Source organism: Besnoitia besnoiti, chromosome IV (genome assembly GCF_002563875.1).
Source record: "Besnoitia besnoiti strain Bb-Ger1 chromosome IV, whole genome shotgun sequence".
Taxonomy (NCBI): Eukaryota; Apicomplexa; class Conoidasida; order Eucoccidiorida; family Sarcocystidae; genus Besnoitia; species Besnoitia besnoiti.
Window position 1 is genome coordinate 2,184,534 of NC_042359.1, and position 16,747 is coordinate 2,201,280.

General features: G+C 57.9%; 2 protein-coding genes across 2 annotated transcripts; one reads left to right on the plus strand and one right to left on the minus strand.

The window, feature by feature from the left end:
* Window positions 1-1,088: 1,088 nt before the first annotated feature.
* On the plus strand, window positions 1,089-12,330 carry BESB_054300 (putative COPI protein; the record flags this gene model as incomplete). Its single annotated transcript, XM_029363865.1, has 22 exons — window positions 1,089-1,270; window positions 1,777-1,963; window positions 2,412-2,674; window positions 3,154-3,235; window positions 3,496-3,580; window positions 3,908-4,158; window positions 4,560-4,716; window positions 4,856-4,944; window positions 5,565-5,791; window positions 6,096-6,288; window positions 6,692-6,925; window positions 7,143-7,250; window positions 7,582-7,656; window positions 8,125-8,253; window positions 8,462-8,617; window positions 9,018-9,173; window positions 9,293-9,379; window positions 9,672-9,791; window positions 10,034-10,160; window positions 10,446-10,505; window positions 10,947-11,896; window positions 12,280-12,330. 22 exons carry the CDS (start codon window positions 1,089-1,091, stop codon window positions 12,328-12,330), a joined length of 3,969 nt encoding a protein of 1,322 aa, XP_029219788.1.
* A 2,665-nt stretch (window positions 12,331-14,995) lies between these two features.
* On the minus strand, window positions 14,996-15,409 carry BESB_054310 (uncharacterized protein; the record flags this gene model as incomplete). Its single annotated transcript, XM_029363866.1, has 1 exon — window positions 14,996-15,409. The coding sequence occupies one exon, from the start codon at window positions 15,407-15,409 to the stop codon at window positions 14,996-14,998; it is 414 nt and encodes a 137-aa protein (XP_029219789.1).
* Window positions 15,410-16,747: the final 1,338 nt, after the last annotated feature.

Genomic DNA, 16,747 nt, shown 5'->3' on the forward strand with positions numbered 1-16,747 from the left:
AGAGAACGCTCAGTGAAGTCTCCGCCGGGAGCTGAGGAAGAAAGTTGGAAAGGGAAGGCGCATGGGAGCTTTCTTCTTTCTTTGAGTCTACGGACGCCCACACTACAAAATCGGAACAGCACAGGAGGGCAGCTGAAAATCTCGTTGTTTTCTTCCTGAGAAGGGAGAGAAACGCAAAGGAGAGGCGGGGCTCTAAACGCCTTTCCACGACTGCGCTTTCTCTTTCTTTCCGCGGCGTCTGTATCCTTGACGCAGGAAGGCATTCCTTTGCCAGGGCGCTAGTTTTCTCGCTCTCATCGTTTCTACTTCCGGTTTTTGAGTTTCTCCGGTTCTATTCCACTCTCTTCCGCCTGGCGTCACACGGCTTTCCAGTCTCTCGTCGTGGAGAAGCAGCTCGCTGCGTTTCTCGTCTCTCCCGGTTTCTCCTCTGCTCCCACGCTCACGCTCGCTGGCGCTTTTCTGTTTTTTTGGTTTTCTTTGACTGTCGTCGGGCCTAGCGCTGAGAGAAAAGACGGAGGAAAAGACGTCTTGGTTCTCAGCGGCTGCATTGAGGGAGGGAAGCAGGAGCATCTGTGCCAGTTCACGTCTGCTACTGTTCCAATTTCCTCGCTCTGCGCTCTCTTGCCGTCCGTCTGGCTTTCCTCACCATTGTCGAGCCTGCTCTGGTTTCCCTCATCTTTTCTTCTAATCTGCAGAACTATCTCGCGTCTTCGAATCGTTTTGCATCTCAGTTTGTCTCTCTTGTTTGTTCACTCGCCTCGCCCGTAGTTCGCTCCGGCCTGCTTCATCACCCCTGTTTAGGTCTCTTTCTTCCGCGTTTCTTCCCCAGTCGCGTCTTGTCTCGCTTGGTCTTTCTTCTTCTCGGTGTTTTTGGAGCATCGCATTCTCCGCGCGCTGCGCCTCTGGTCTCGTTTGCGCGGGTTTTTGTTTTGCTTCGGGCTTCGTGGCTTCGTTTGTCTCAAAGGGTCGGCAGTAGAGGAGCTTGCGTGTCGGGCTCTCGTCCCCCTCGCGCCGCATTTTTTCGTTTTCTGAACTCCTCGCTCCGCTTCCATTCTTTAAGGCCTCGCTCTTTGGATTCAGTCGGCAAGATGCCGCTGCGAGTGTCGCTGAAGAAGCACTTTTTCTCGCGCTCTGAGCGCGTGAAGGCCGTCGACTTCCACCCGACGGAGCCCTTCCTCCTCTCGGCGCTCTACGATGGAAGGCTGCAAATTCATGACTACACAACGCACGCGCTGGTGAAGGAAATCGATGCGTCGCCGCTGCCACTCAGGTGCGCGCCTCTTTGCCGAGCGGACGAAACGAGGGAACAGGGTCACAAGTTTTTTCATCGCCCTGCCCAAGCTTTTCCTGTTGTAGACTCTTGCTGTCGGTTCACGCGCGGGTTCCGTCGCCTCTGCCTCCGCTGCATTCAGGGAGAATGCATGAGGGAGTGCTGAGAGATGTGTGTGTATCCCTCAGAGTTCAACTACGTGTGAATTCACAATCTCGTGTGGAGTCACTAAAGCGTCGAGTGTCTACCCCGTCGCTCTCGCGTTTAGGGTTCACGAGTGCGGTCGGCGCTGGGCACCCGCATGCAGACACGGGGGGGATGGGGGGGGGGGCAGGAGAGAGAAAGGCATGTGTGCTTTCACGAGATGTGTTGATGTGGGCAGGTCTTTGCGCCTGTGCATGCACCGGAGAGGCTGAACGGGGCAACCCCGAAACAGCTTGCTCCTCTGTGTCCGATTTGTCTTTTTCTCTCTGAGACAGGTTTTGAGTCTGCGTTTCGATTTTCAGGACTGCCAAGTTCATCGTCAAGCGCCAATGGATGATCTGTGGAGGCGACGACTGCGCGTTGCGCGTGTTCAACATCCACACGCTGGAGAAAGTCAAGGAGATTTCGAATGCCCACGGAGATTACATTCGCCACGTCTCTGTCCACAGCTCCAAGCCGCTCGTTCTCTCCTCCTCCGATGATATGACTGTACGTCCTTGCGAGACGAAAGATAGAATGTGATGTGGATTAATCTGGTTTTTATAAAGTGCAGCTATAAAACGGCGAAGGGCTCTTGTAAAGTTTTGCATGACCTACCTTTAGATTTGCGTATCATCATAGGATTTGTAGGCAAGTAAGTAACTAAAGAACTCTGCAGCCCTTCCCGCTTGCCGCTCTGCGTCGCCCTGCCGGTTCAAACGCAGCACGTTTCCCGCGCCGGCGGATCCGAGCTCTCTCGGATGTTTCATTGTTAGTGTGTGTGTGTGTAGTAGCTCCCTCCTGCAAAGCCCTCCGAGTCTGTTCTGTCCGCCTCTGGAGGCTCTGCTGTCGTGCCTACTGTAGAAGTCGCATGTTTGCGCCTTGGCTGCACAGCCCCGCTGATTCTTTTGTTTTCGTTCTTTCTCGGCGCGTTTCGTGTCTTTTTTTTCGCTGTCAGATCAAGCTGTGGAACTATGAGAAGAACTGGCAGCGCATGGCGTCGTACGAGCAGCATAGTCACTACGTGATGCAGACGCAGTGGCACCCGCGCGACCCGAATCTCTTCGCTTCCTGCTCACTTGACCGCACCATCAAGGTCTGGGGCCTGCAGGCGCGGAGCGCCTCGCCCGCGTCCACCGGCTCTGTGGCAGTCGTCAGCGCGCCGCACTTCACGCTCACGGGGCACGAGCGCGGTGTCAACTGCATCGAGTACTCCAAGAGGTAGGCGGGCACCTTTGAGAGGCTGAGGAGCTCCGGGCTCTTGCGCCGACGAAGCACGAAACGCGATCTCCGGCCGCAGAGTTTCGGCAGGGCCCCCTTGGGCGGGTTCGACGAGCGCAGCGAGCTGCGAGGGCGTCGAGTCGTTAGCCGCCTGAGAAAACGGCGCGCAGGAGCTTCCGCAGGACGCGCGGAACTTTTGGCAGGAACGGCGGCTCAGAGGCGTGCGCGCAAAAAGGAAAGAACGCATCAACACAGGGCTGTGCTGGGGAACAGCCGAAGCCTGGCTTCGTGGGGGCAGGGGGGAGCAGAGAGCGCGAACCAGACGCGCCCCAGCGAGCTGGCGAGGACGCCAGGGGAGTGGAGTGAGACGCCAGCGCGGTTGACAGCGCAGGAGGCACGAGGCCAACTGCAGGCTCTCGAGACGGGAAACAGAAGGAAGTCGATGGGAAAGCTCGAGCGTCGTCTCTGTTATTCTGCAGCGGAGAACGCCCCTACATCGTCTCCGGAAGTGACGATTGCACCGTCCGCGTCTGGGACTACCAGACCAAACAGTGTATTCAAGTAAGTCGGCAGGCGCTTCGCAGAAAAAGTCATGCTGTTGGCCAAGTCTGCAAATTTTCTCAGCGTGAAATTGTCCCGCCTCGCTCGCGGGCCGGGCGTTCCGCCGCTTTTCTCTTGCGCAGCTGACTACCAGATGACTTCCCTTTGCGCGAGGCTGACGGCGTGCTTTCTCAACTTTTTCGCGCTTCGGCTTATATTCGGAGAGAACCGGGCGGACTCGTGTCTTGCCGCTGTTTTGGGTTTTGCGTGTTGTGGCGCAGGTGTTGACGGGGCACTCTCGCAACGTGTGCGCAGTTACCTTCACGGCGCTCGCAGGGCACGTTCTGCCGCTTCTCTTCTCCGCAGGTAGCTTTCGGTCCTCGTTTCCGTTTTTCTTTTTGACTTCATCTTTTGCTCACCTGTGCAGACCGTTGCACGTCCTTGCGAGCATACCAGCGGGTTTCCATCCTCACATGCCTTGCTGCGCCGCGCCACGGTGTCTGCATGTAGCGAGGCTGTCTGCTTGCATATGGGGATATGCCTCGGCTCCTGTCTCTGTCTCCTGCTTCACTATGTGTGGGTGTGTTCGCGCAATGCAGTGCGAAGGCAGATGCATCCACGTTGCATCGGTGCGTTTGTCTCCCCCGCGGGCCGTTGCTGATTGTCTTGCTGTCGTGCGTCTAGTTTTCTCAGGCGAAGACGCGCAGCTCTTTGTGTGGCATGCACTCACCTACAAGAAGGAGCTTTCGCTCGACTTGAACGTCGAGAGAATTTGGTCACTCTCGCTCCTCGACTCTTCTGGGACCTCAGCCTCTGCGGGCGCTGGCGGCGGGCCTGCGGCTGGCGGGCCTTCTCCCGGCGCTGCGGCTGGCGTCGGGGGCTCCGGCGGCCTCGGAGGACTCGTTCTCGCTATCGGGAGCGACTCAGGCACACTCGTCCTCAAGGTGCGCCGAGAATCTCGTCTCGCGCCCTCGCAGGTCTTCGTCGCGACCTGCAGCGTCGTGGAGCTATCTGTCTTAATTTGGGTGTTCAAGAGATGCAGTGGTGCATGCAGGGGGGTGGTGTGGGTTCCGCGATTCGGTCGAGTTAGTTTAGGGACGCAAGATTTCAAGTCAGCAGGCCCACGCAGCCGTTGCATGCGCCGATATCCATGCGACTTCTCGATGTAGGTACGAATAGAAGTTTATTTCGTTTCGAGCTCAAGCGCGTCGCGCGAGTGGCCATTCTCGTCGAAGGACATGCATGCTTGCCCGCGTGAATGCAGTGCGGCTGCCTTTTTTTTCAGGATCTTGTGCGTATATTCACGTAGAGTTGGGATTTTTTCCGCTTTCTTGCCCTTATTCAGATGGGGAAGGAACAGCCGGTGGCTTCGCTGCACAGCGGCAAGGCGGTCGTGGCGCGCGGCTTCGAGGTGCTCCAAGTGAATCTCCGCCTGCTGGAGGACCAGCAGTACCAGGATGGAGAGCGTCTTCCCGTGGCGTACAAGGAGCTGGGCCAGTGCGGTGAGTCTTTCATTCGCCGCAGCCGCTCAGCGAGGCCTTCGCTGCTAGGTGGGTGTGTGTCTTTCTATTTTTCGTGAAGTCAGAGTGCGGCCGGCGTTCATGCCTGTCTTTGTGGGCTGCCGCTGTGGCTCTGCTGCAGAGATTTTCCCGCAGAACATTAGTCACCATCCCAACGGGCGCTTCATCGCCGTCTGCGGAGACGGCGAGTACGTGATCTACACTGCGCAGGTGAGCGGCCTTTGTCCGAAAAAGCCTCGTTACTCGATGCGGAAACCAGAGGAGCGTGGCCTCGCTGCTTTTTTTTTCCACTCGCCGAAGACGCGTGAATGAAGGGCACCTGCGCCTTCCGCGCGGTTCCTACAGCGGGGTCTCGAGAGCTGCGCGCGCGATCGATCCCACTTAAAAACATTAGCAAAATTAGCTTACCACCCAGTTTATGGAGCGAATCCGTTTATACATTTACTATAATAGTTCTGTTCAATATAAAAACTGAGAGAAAAAAAGTTGTCCTCGATCGATATAAATTTTTTTAGTAAAACCTTCCCCCCCCCCCCCCCCCCCCTCCTCCTCATCTTTGATTCGCCCAAGTGCTTCGCGCTTCAGCCTCTCTCCGTGTGCACAATGGCGGCTGTCGCCATGTTGAGATCGCCGCGCTGCCGAAGGAGAATCTCAGCTGCGGCGGTTTGGTTTCGAGAGGCCTGCCTGCGCGTTGCCAGGCGGGCGGCGTGCGGGTTACGGGCGCCTCGGCGTGGATCACTGGGTCGTTGCCACCGCGCAAACTGCGAGTGTCTGGGGGGGTCTTCCACACAGCTTTCGCGTCTGGGTTGCTTGGCTTCGTGAGCGTTCAGGCGCTGAGAAATAAGACCTTTGGCAAGTGCGTGGACTTTGTCTGGTCGGCGGAGGGTCACTACGCGATCCGCGAGGAGAGCAACCGCATCCGCATCTACACTAACTTCGCAGAGACGTTCAACTTCGCGCCGCCCTTCGCAGTTGAAACTCTGTGGGGCGGCGCTCTGCTCGCGCTGAAGGCCGGCGACGACTCCTTCGTCTGTTTCTACGACTGGGAGGCGGGAAGGTAGGGAGAGGGCGAGACAGAAAGGCACGAGGCACTTGCAGCCTCCCGCGCGAGCGTGCAGCGGTTGGGGAGCTATTTTCAGTCTTCACTGGAACCCCCGCGTTGAAAGAAGTGGCTTCGACCAGATCAATTTTTAGTGGCTAACAGATTTAAACTGCAAAGCAATGTCAATGATTTTCGTTCATTCTCGCTGGAAGGTGTGCGCGGGCGATGCGTGGGGTGCGTGTGTGGTGGCGACGCGGACAACGCTGAGAGCGGCGCCGACGTGTCATTCTGAGGTTTCTCGTTTTCTGTCTTTTTTCAGGCTGATTCGCCGCATCGACGTGCTGGGCGTGCAACAGGTTCACTGGAGTCCGAGCGGCTTTTTCGTCGCGCTCTTCACCCCCGACAAGATTTACGTTCTGCGGCACGACAAGTTCGCGGTTATGGCCGCGAACGCCGCCCAGGCCCGCGAGGAGGAGGGCGGCATCGAAATCGCCTTCGAGCTCGTCGATCAGGTGCGGAAAAGGACACAACACGAAAGGCCGCAGGGCGGCGGCATCTCGGCTCGGAGGCTGGCGTCGCTGCCCCCCGTCGCACCGAGTGCAAGACAGCCTGGAGCGAAGAGAGAAGCCCCGGGAGATGAGAGAGAGAAGCAGCAGCGTCGAGTCTGGCGTGCGCGAGTCCACGCACCTGCGCCGAGGCAGTGTGGAAAGAAAATGCTCGCTTAGGGTTTAGAGCGACATGATTGGCTGCGACGCAGTCTCTAGATAAAGCGCGGAAGACTCTCTTCTTGAGCTTCAGAGGGACAGACAGGCTGAGACGTGCCTGCAGGGCCGCAGCTGCGAGCCTGCACGCAGGAGCACTTGCTGCTGGGCGAGGAGACGCCGCCGCGTGTTTGTGTGTTTTTTTTCTCTTCAGATCTCAGAGACTGCCTTGAGTGGCCTCTGGGTCAGCGAGTGCCTGGTGTACACGACGCCGCAGGGCCGCGTGAAGTGCTGGTGTGGCAGCCAAGTGGAGACTCTGCACCACAACGCGGGCGGGCGTTCCGCGTTTCTGCTGGGCTACGTACCCGAGCAGAATCGTCTCTACTTCATCGACCGCGACCTCGGCCTCAGCGCGTGCGGCTTGCACGTTTCCTTCATCGAGTACAAGGTCCGAAGGACTGCCTCGCGAAGCAGCAGCAGCAGCAGGGCGGCGAAGCGAGAGAGGCGGAGGTGGGGGGTCGCCTGAGGCGCAAAGGGCCGGGTGCATGGTTCGGGCGGGTAGGCGCGGCGTGCGCGGGCTGCCCCTGCCGGCTGCGATGCTTTCCTGAAGCGCAGTGGAGTGTTTTTTTACGCGGGCAGCGTTTTTGCGCGGCTTTCTCCTTCAGGTCGCCATTGCTCGTAACGACATCCAGGCCGCCCAGGAGTTCCTTCCGCGCATCCCCGTCGAGCTCCACGACCGCGCGGCGCGCTTCCTCTTCTCGAGAGGGTACGCAGTCCGCACGAAGGAAACGAAGGAACGCGCTCGCCGCCTCTCGAAGCCTAAACTTTAAATCCTGTACTTTTTCTAGGCTTGGTGCACGTGGAGATGCGCAAGAGGCATGGCGGAGAAGGCGGAGAAGGAGGCAGTCTGTGTGTGCTTTGGGAGGGATATCTGCGTTGCGTTCTTTTGAGTGGAGGCGGCAGAGGCGAGACAGACCATGTTTGTCTCGACTTTGCGTTCACAGCCTGCACTGCGAAGCACCAAAAGACGTGGAGAGGAAAATATGGCTCTGTCCCGGTCTTCATATTCCGGTTTTTTCTGCGACGTGGGCATTCAGGTTGAAGGAGGATGCCCTCAAGCTCGCCCGCGACGAGCAACTCCGCTTTGACGTCGCCCTTTCGCTAGGAAACCTGGCGATGGTAAGCGTTTTGTTCTTTCTCCACGTTTTTAACACTCTTCTCGTCCGTTTCAGCGCCCTTTTCTACCACTCTTTTGCACGCCGCTCGCTTCCTAGTTCCGCGACGGGCTCAGGAGCGAGTGCTCGACAGGCGGACAGGGGCTAGAGAGACAGAGAGTGAAGGAGGCCTTCCGGCGAAATGCAAAACGCATATGTAGGCGTTTCGCACCGAAGGACTCGCGTGCGTGGACGCCCATCAAGTTGTATGTGTTGCAAATCTATTAGTCTCAACGTAGATGCACCGAGCGACATAACTAATTCTTTTACCGTTTGTAAACCTTAAAGCTTTGTTGCGCATAGAGTCTGAAGAAAGACGGGTTGCGCGCAGTGTAGAGACAGAGTTATCGCGTGCGTGTGTCATCTGCTTTTGAGGTGAAAACTCGTGCCTCTCACGAGGAAGAGCTTCACACTTTTTTGTTGTTGCTTCCAGTGTGCGGATCTCGTCCGCGCCAGCAGCAAGACAGTAGTCGAGCAGGGGGTCCTCGTAGCTCGCTGGAAGCGCCTCGGCGACGTCGCCCTCGAGACGGGAAATCTGCAACTCGCGGCGACTTGCTTCCATGTAAGTTGGGTCGGGGGGATTTTATAAGCGGGGAAAAAGGGGATACGCGAGAGCGATTGCGGCGGCATCTCTCCACGTTTTCACGTCGCTCGCTGCGTCGCGGCCGAGGAGGCCGAGGATTGTGCGGCTTCCGCTGATTTTCTAGGGGCTTGCCGCGGCTCGTGTTAGCTGCTAGCTCTATTTCCTGCGCGTGTCGTCCTTTTTTCAGGAATGCCACGACTACCACTCGCTCCTGCTGCTCTACTCGGCGAGCGGCGACGCCGGCAGACTCCTCGACGTCGCCTCCGCCGCCGTCGCGGCGAAGAACTTCACCGTGGCTTTTCTAGCCTACGCGCTCACGCAGAGACTGGACGCCTGCGTAGATGTAAGTGCCCTGGCATTCTTGAAGGCTGAGACTTCTGCAGCGATGTGTCTGTCTCCTGTCTACGTCTGTGCTTACGCGTGAAACGAGATCTTCACTCTGATAGAGATGTAGAGAGAGACGGATAGTGTGTATGCCGCGTGTCAAGTTTGTCTCCTCGTATCGGTTTGCTTTCCTTGAGTGGCGGACAAACAGAGCAGCTGATGCGAGGCGCCGATGTCGAGTCGACAGCATCTTGACTCACTCTTTTCGATCTTCTGGTTTCCGCACGTTCGCGGGCGCAAGTGCGAAAGACTTTCTTCTCCCCGGGATGTGTCGCGGTTGGATCTGTTCTCTGCTACCGGGATTCCCTGCTGCTGTACATCGCGGCAAGATCTTTTCTTCGGGTTTTTTCTTTTTTCAGGTCCTATGCGCGTCTGAGCGCTTCCCCGAGGCGGCCTTCTTCGCGCGCAGCTACGCGCCGAGCCGCGCTAGCGACTGCGTGCAAAAGTGGCGAGAGTCGCTTATGAAGAAGCAGAGCAGGCGCGAGAAGAAAGACGTGCAGAAGGACTGTGAACAGGTGAGACAGCGAGGAAGGCTGCTGGCGACGCGTGCACCCAGTCTGGAGCCGCTCGATTTCTCCACGGTGTGCCGCTTCAGAGATATCGCCCCTGCTATCCGCGTGTGGCGTTGCTGCAGGGAGGTGACGGATACGCAAGCAAGAGGAGTCCTGCAGATCCCGCGCAGCAGCCTGAAAAGTTCGAAGGCCTCGAGGACGCAGTGGAGGTAGGCCTCCGCAGAAAGGCGGAAGGGCGCGGAGGACCGTCGCGTGCTCAAGAGCGAGCGAGGAGACGGGCGCAGCAGCAAGACGAGAAAGGGAGGTCTGCCTCAGGCTGTCGGGCAGGTTCATGCTGCCGCCATGGGAGAGAACTCTTTGCTGGCGCTGTCGGAGAGACTCTACTCTGCATAAGTACTGTGTATGTATATATATATATATATATTTTTAAAGAGGTGCATGATCTGCATTTGACGCCCATAGTTATTTTTGAGGCGCGCGCGGACTGTGTTCTGTTTTCAGGCAGAGAAGGTGCTGCGCGAGCGGTACGCGCGGGTCACGCCTGCGGCGGCCTTCCCCTCCATGCGACGCTTCCTCGACTACGACATCGTGCAGCAGATCAATCAAGAAGGCCTGCAGAAGGTGAGAGACAGAGACGCGCAGCCGGCGCGAGTTGCTAAGAGGAAAGGAAAGGCAGAGGAGGCGGAGAAAACGCACCGATTGTCCACGCCCGCGCAGAGGCCGCGAATCTTGCGCGCACTGAAACGCTCCTTCCCTGCCCAACAGGGGGCTTGTTCGGAGGGGTTTTCTTCCGCGTCACCGAGTGCGTGAGCCTGATCTCTCGTCGTGTGAGGCCTGCTTGCGGCTGCGTTGCGCGTGTGCAGGTTCGGAGCGACTTGTTTTCGGCCTCGCTGGACGACCTGCTCGATGGCGCGGCCTCAGAGCACGTCGAGGCTCCATCCGATCTCCTCGACGCGGCGCCCTCCGCCGACGGCGAGACGGTTCCGCCAGGTAACGGGACAGGCCGCGCGGCTGCGCGCGCGCATGCAAGCGTCCGTGGAGGGGAGTAGGAGATCCGCAAACGCACGTGGTCAGTCTGGCGAAAAAAAAAACTTCATTTATAGAACGATGATTTTTGCACATATGAGGTCCTCCCTGTCACTTTCGCAGGCGCGCCGACAAGGTAGCTGTAGACGGGCCTGTTTCATGCGGGACTGTGTATGCCAGCTCAGGAGTGAAGTGGATGTCTGCGTAGAGAGTGTATCGCGTGTTGTCTTTTCTGAATCGGGCGTCCAGGCAAAGAGCTCCCTGTCAACGGCACGACCCCAACGGAAGCATACGTCCCTGCGTTCGACCGTAAGCGATGGCTCTCTGGCGTTTTGGCTCGTTTGTGCCTCGAATGTCCCTCCTCCGTTGTCCTTTTTCGCCTCGGGTGTTGTCTTTCTCTCTGTGGGCCCAGCTGCCCTTCACTGTCGAGCTTCCGCATCGGCTGTGAAGCGAGTCCCGCGGCGTCTCTACACCCTAAACCCTACCTTTCGGCGCTGCTGCTGTGCCAGCGTATGTTGCTGCCTCTTTCCGCTGATGCTCACGGCATTACGGTCGCCCTTGGTTTTTGTGGCATCCCTGGGCTTTGTTTGTGGCGCTGCGGTGCGCCTCCATGATGCGTGTCTTTCTTTTTTTTTTTGCAAATCACTCTGCTAAGAACGTGGGTGTCGGTGTCGCGCAGCCGGAGTCCTCTTGCGCGGCGGGGAGCCATAGCATTTGTCTGCGTTCTTGCTGCCTGCGGTTGCGTGTTAGCGTCGTCGACGGGCGTCCCGGTCGAGCTCCACCGTGTGCCGCATAGTTTTGACGCAGGTGGCGCGTTGACCTCGGCTGCGTCGCCTTCGCTGCACGTCGCGGGCGCGTCGGAACTGCCGACCGGCCAGGGCTCAGCGTCTGCCTACAGCTATCTGGAGCCGTCTGGGTTCGGCGTCGGCGTCCCGCTCGCCGCCGAGTCGCTCCCCGTGGGCGGCCTCGCGCCCAGCATCAACCGCGCAGGGGCCCGCGCGAGCGCCAACGGCGCCCAGGGGGAGGTGCCGGCGGGCTCGTCGAGTGCAGCCTACTCCCCCGACGTGCGCAGCACTGTGACAGAGCCGAGTGCGTACACGGGCGCGTCGAGCTTGGAAGGTTTGAGCGCGGGCGGAGGCGCGGGCGCGTGGTCTGCGGGCTGCGGCGAAGGGGATTTCGTGTTGGCGCCCAGCGGCGCCCCGGAGGTGTCGGGGGACGCGCGGACAGACGCGTACGCAGGAACAGAGCCGACGCGAGCGCACTTTGCCGGGATGGACAAGAGGCTGGATCTCCACGGGGCTGACCAAGGAGAGGCCCGGAGCGCCGCCTCCGGATTCCACTTCCCCGAACGCAAGGAGCACCAGAGCGAATTGGGTGGTCGCGCGCCGTCGCCGCACGCAGCCGAGCAGCTCGCCGACGAGGCTCCGCCGGCACCTTCCGCAGGCGTCCACGGCTTTGGAGGCGTCGGCGCCGTGACCTACGGCGCGCCTTACGGCGGCTGTGAGGGCGACGCCCGCGGCGCAGGGGGCGCGGCCGCCGCGTTGGGCCACTATGCGTATGCGCCGGCGTCCCCGAAACTGGCGGGTGCGGTGGGCGAGCCGCACGCCCTGGAGCCGCGCTTTGACCTTCAACCCGACGCGGGTGCGCAGTTCCTGCAGGACGAGTTCGTTGACGTCGCAGACTCTGTCGAGCCGCACAGGGTAAGACTCGACTCGTCGGCCGCCGGCTGCGCAGTCAGCAGCGGCGTCGGACGAACGGCAAATATGTTGCATACATACCTTTAGCTTTGCTCAACATCGTAAAACTCGTAGGCAAGTACGCAACTAAAGAACTGTAAATTCCTCGAGGCACGAATACATTAATGAATCCCGGCCTTCCTCGCTGCCGCATCCCTGGACACAGGGGCACTCGCGTACATGCCGCGTGTGCGCGCAGATGGGTACGTCTACGCACACATATGTTTTTTAGAGTGGGCTCTTTTCTGTGTCGCTCTCATGCATATGGGGTGGACTGCATCTGTCGCACTCTTCAGCGCGTTGCTTCTCCCTCTAAAGCGTTTCTTTGTGTCTCGTTTTCGGTACAGGCGCCGGCCGGGGGGGGCAGCGACATCTCCTTCTCTGATATCGAGGCCTGAGGCGCGCCTCCGATGGTGGAAGAAGTTTTTCTCCTAAACGAGGAATGATGACAAAATGGCGAGACGTCTCCCCGAAAGCAGCAAAGAAGAAGCAAGAGATACGCGGAAAGCGGGAAGTTTTGCAAGCAGAAGAATGGAAGACGAAATGAGGCCGCAAACACGTCGGGCAACGCGGGTAGAATGGGAAAAACGCAAGAAAGCATCCGGGGTTAAACGGAGCAGGTATAGCCTCTCCGGTAGCAAGCCTGGGCAACCTTCAGCAGTCAATTAGGAACTGTAAATCCGTCGTCTGTCGGCACGCACTACACCTCAAGAATTCCCGGAAGCAAAGGAACGGGCCCTGTCACCCTTGCTTCGGCAATCAGTTTTCATCGAGCGGCTTGCTGTCGCCGTCAGATACACAGCGCAGAAAGCAGCGATTCGTTGCGGAATATGGAACAGGAAACCGAGGGAAGACTGGTGCCAGGGGGGGTGGCAAAGCAAAGGTAATGTAGAGCGAGGAGGCACAGGGACGAGGCAAAAAGGAGGGATGAAACCGAAGGTGTGGATGTGGTATCCGCTCGAGCGAGACGAAAGGCCGGTGTGAAATGCCACACGGAGGCAGAGTACAGAAATAAGAAGACGCCAAATGTCATGTCTTCGTTTTGCTGGTTTCTTCTTGAGTGAAATTATTTGCTTGTTCGTGCTGGGAAGTAGGAGAGAGAGAGCTCCTTCCGCAAACCGGCAGTCACGTTCGTGGTCATCGCTCCTGCTTCATTCTACCGAAACTCTGAGCCCTGTCCGAGCTTCCGTACTTCGCGAACCACGTTTCCGGCGTGCGCCATGTACAGAACTACCGACGCTCTACTCATATATACTTCTATAAATCTAGTTGCGCGCCCGTTCGAAACAAGCCAACGTAAGTGGGCATTCGCTGCAGTCCGTGCGGGGGAGGGGGGGTGTTGTTGCGGGTACTCACGCAGTGCTTTGTCTAATATTGCTACGTATGCCGCGGCCACACATTCCCGGGAGTCTGCCGTATGGCAGACTTTGTCTTACACCGCTGAACAAACATGGGAAAGCTGTAACCAAATAGACTACATGGCACGGTGTTAAGGGACGCCCAGATATATTCTTATGTCAGGGCGCAGCTACGATGCTGAGTCGCCGCCGTCGGGCCCCGACTATGGCAAGATTTGCTCCTGTTTTCGAGTAAATTCACTGACACCGTAATATGGTGTGTTTCCATGTTATCCAACCACAAGTTGGCACATGTTGGGTACTACACTCGTGACACCGACGGCTATCCCGCGTCTCCGCTGGGCTGCAACGACAGTCGCGTGAGCCCGTTGTTGAACGGCGTAATTTGCGCGAGGGAGCGGAGGACAGCACTGTGTGGGGTGAAATCTTGGCTGCAGCATTGTATGCCAGCAGCGAAGAAGTCATTCTGAGCTAACTTTTGAGCACTATAGAAGGCAGTGACTGCCTGTCTTCATATAGGGCGCCAAAGGGGGGAGGGCTCACGCTGTGGCGTTCCTGCGCGCTTCCGTCGTCGCCGGTCTTAGCAACCGCTCGCCCCGCGGACTGGTCGTCGTGTTTCGCCAGTTGATGGAGCCGCGCGCGAGCCATAACTTCGAGCGTGTCTTGGGGAGGACGCACACGCACCAGTTTCCTGATGGGACGCGGGTGCGGGCAGACGAACTAGATTTCTACACGCAGAGATCAGGAGGCCGGACGACCGCAACCGTGTCTTCGAGCTGGGCTCCCTATACGCTGCCGCGCGGCTATCCGCTCCCTCGGCCCGCCGCCTGTCCCAGACAGGCACGCTGCAACCGCGGGACGCCAGGAATAATCCATCTGCGCATAGTATAGGGCAGTTTTGTCGACGTTTGTAAGCCACGGCCGGCAGAGTTTTCTTCGGTTCTCTGTGCCCCCTGCGGACAACACCCCCCCCCCCCAAGGGGGGGGGGCGCGGGAGTCGATGCAACGACTAGCAACCAGCCACGCTGCGCGTCGTCGAGCCCCGCACTTCCCTGCAAATCACCGTCCAACAGAAGAGAAAAGATGGAGAGAACGAGGATTTCTGCCGTCCTTTGCGGGAGGCCACTCCAGAAATGGCAGAGCAGTGTTCTCCTGGTGGCCATGATCTCAGCGGTTGTCTTCTTGAGTCATCCGTCTCCCTTCGTCCCGAGCCTCCATCCCGTCGCTGCCGACTGTTCTCGCACCGCCGCAAGGGGTTATGTGGCCCAGAGCCGATCCCAGACGCAATCGAGGAACCCCAAATCTTAGGATCCTCTACAATGCGGCGTTTTCGATCTGCCGACTTCTTGGATGGACCACATACAGGAGACGGTCAAACGGAGCAAGGCCGCAGAACAGCTTGTTTCGGCAGGGTTACGCCAGCACTTCGGCGCTTCCGAGATAGACTCTTCTCTGGCATACGCAGCAACGGGCAGAGTCACAGTAAGATTCGCGTAAGAGCTCCTTCGCTCGACCTACTAGGCGGAAGAAACCGTCATGGCAGTGATTCCAGAAGTAGCGCGGACTTCGGGCCTCCACAGTCACTTTTTTGGTCGTTCAGCACCCCAGATCCCCGTCTAAGCAGGCCTTCACGGTCCTTGCTATTTAGTTCTTTCAAGCTCGGGTATCGACGGTGATGGGTGCGTACCGGGCAATCTTCCTAAACCTATAGTCCCTCCACCCATGCCACCGAGAAGGACTCTTTTGGGGCAGCAGAGAGCGCCGGGTGAGGCGGCTTCGCCGTCAGCGAAGCAGAAGGTCCTTCCGCCTCAACTGAGTATCGAGGCATCCGACGTAGAGACACCGCTCCTGTCAGAGCCAATGCCCGACCCGGTGCTGGCGCAGAGCCTGCCCACCGGCTGGGCATCCGCATGGAGATTGAGAGCCAGACGGGGACTCGCGGTGCAATCGAGCAGTACTGATCTCCCTTGGATCGATGAACCTGATCCGGTGACATCTCCGCCCCAGAGCTATCCAAATCACCCATGGCGGGTCCCCAGTTTTTCGGAGATGCATAGTGGCCACAGGGGCCTGCGCCGCGTAACCCCTCGAGATCACATTTCGTTAGACTACAAGACATCGCAGGAATTCATTCAAATGAGGTGGCTGAATCGCGTTTGAGTGTTCCTCCTCCAAAGAGTTGTTGCAACGTCCTGACTGCGAACAGTGCGTTAATATATAGAAATGTATATCCATCTGGGGCTCGCGCCCACGTCAACTAATTTCCTGGATGTCCAGGAAAAGTATCCCGAAGGCTGTTCAACCCATCAGCGATCCGGGAGTGAATGGAGCAGCACTTCACGCGGTGCACGGAGTGGAGCTTTTTCAGGATGTCTATTGTGTCTGCTACTGGTTCCTCAAGCATGTGACCCTGACTAAGTTAATCGTTTCTTGGCATATAACAAGAACAGCAGCCGAACCGAGTCTGTCATACTCTTGCTGTCGACAAAGATGCGATACTACTTGCCTGACATCCGAATCAGGAATGTTTATGCCTTCACCTGTGGTTTTTTCTCTCGGTTTCTCGTCTGGTGTGTTTTTAATGGTGTTGTCGTGAATGAAATCCGTTCTACCTCTCCTTGTTTCGAAATTTTGCTCCACAGGACCATACGTTGTATCCGCTGCAGAAAGGAAAGTTTGTAGTCGTGCACCGGGACCTTGGTGATTCGTCTCCGTTTTCCGTGGATACTAGTCTTCCGGCAGACGGTGTGTACATCGGTGCAAAAAGAGACTGAATCCATCCTACATTCGGTATGTTCACGTATGTTGTGTCCATGCTGCATGTTCCGGTGTCGTTTACCCGCTCCTGGGGCAATGCGAGCTTAGGGTGTGTCACACTTCAGTCATCGGTGAAGCGATAAAGGATGATGGCCCGAGCATCGTGAGCATGCAGCGGCGCCGAGCTTCGTTGGGGGAAACAGTTACGTTCTGTCCAATCCAGTCCCGCAGGGCTGTCACATCGGTGCGCAACTCAGGGAATAAACTTGTCTTCTCCGTCTCCGAGACGTTGAACGCGCTGCCACACTGGAAGTCTGGCAACCAGTCGCCCCTTTTTTGCTGTCGCTGAAGAGCGCTGAGAGTCCGCACAGATATTGCTGCTATTGTCCTCTAGCATTACCAGGGGAGTTTGGTCGTGGCCCCGCTACGTGAGAATAAGATATGGCAGCCCTCTTACAACATAAAAATGATGCGCTGCCGTATTCTTCCGAAGAGATACAACGGTCGTCTACGTAGGGCAGGTCTCATGACGAAAACCAGCCTTCTTCGGAGTACGCGGACCCCGCGTCCAGCATTTCTGCGCCTGTCCACTCCGATTCGCTCGACAACAGATACATAGCGAGGTGAGATGGGCTACCATCTTTTTAGTATTTTGCGGTGTGAGACCGATAGTGTGCTCATACTACCATCTGTACACCGA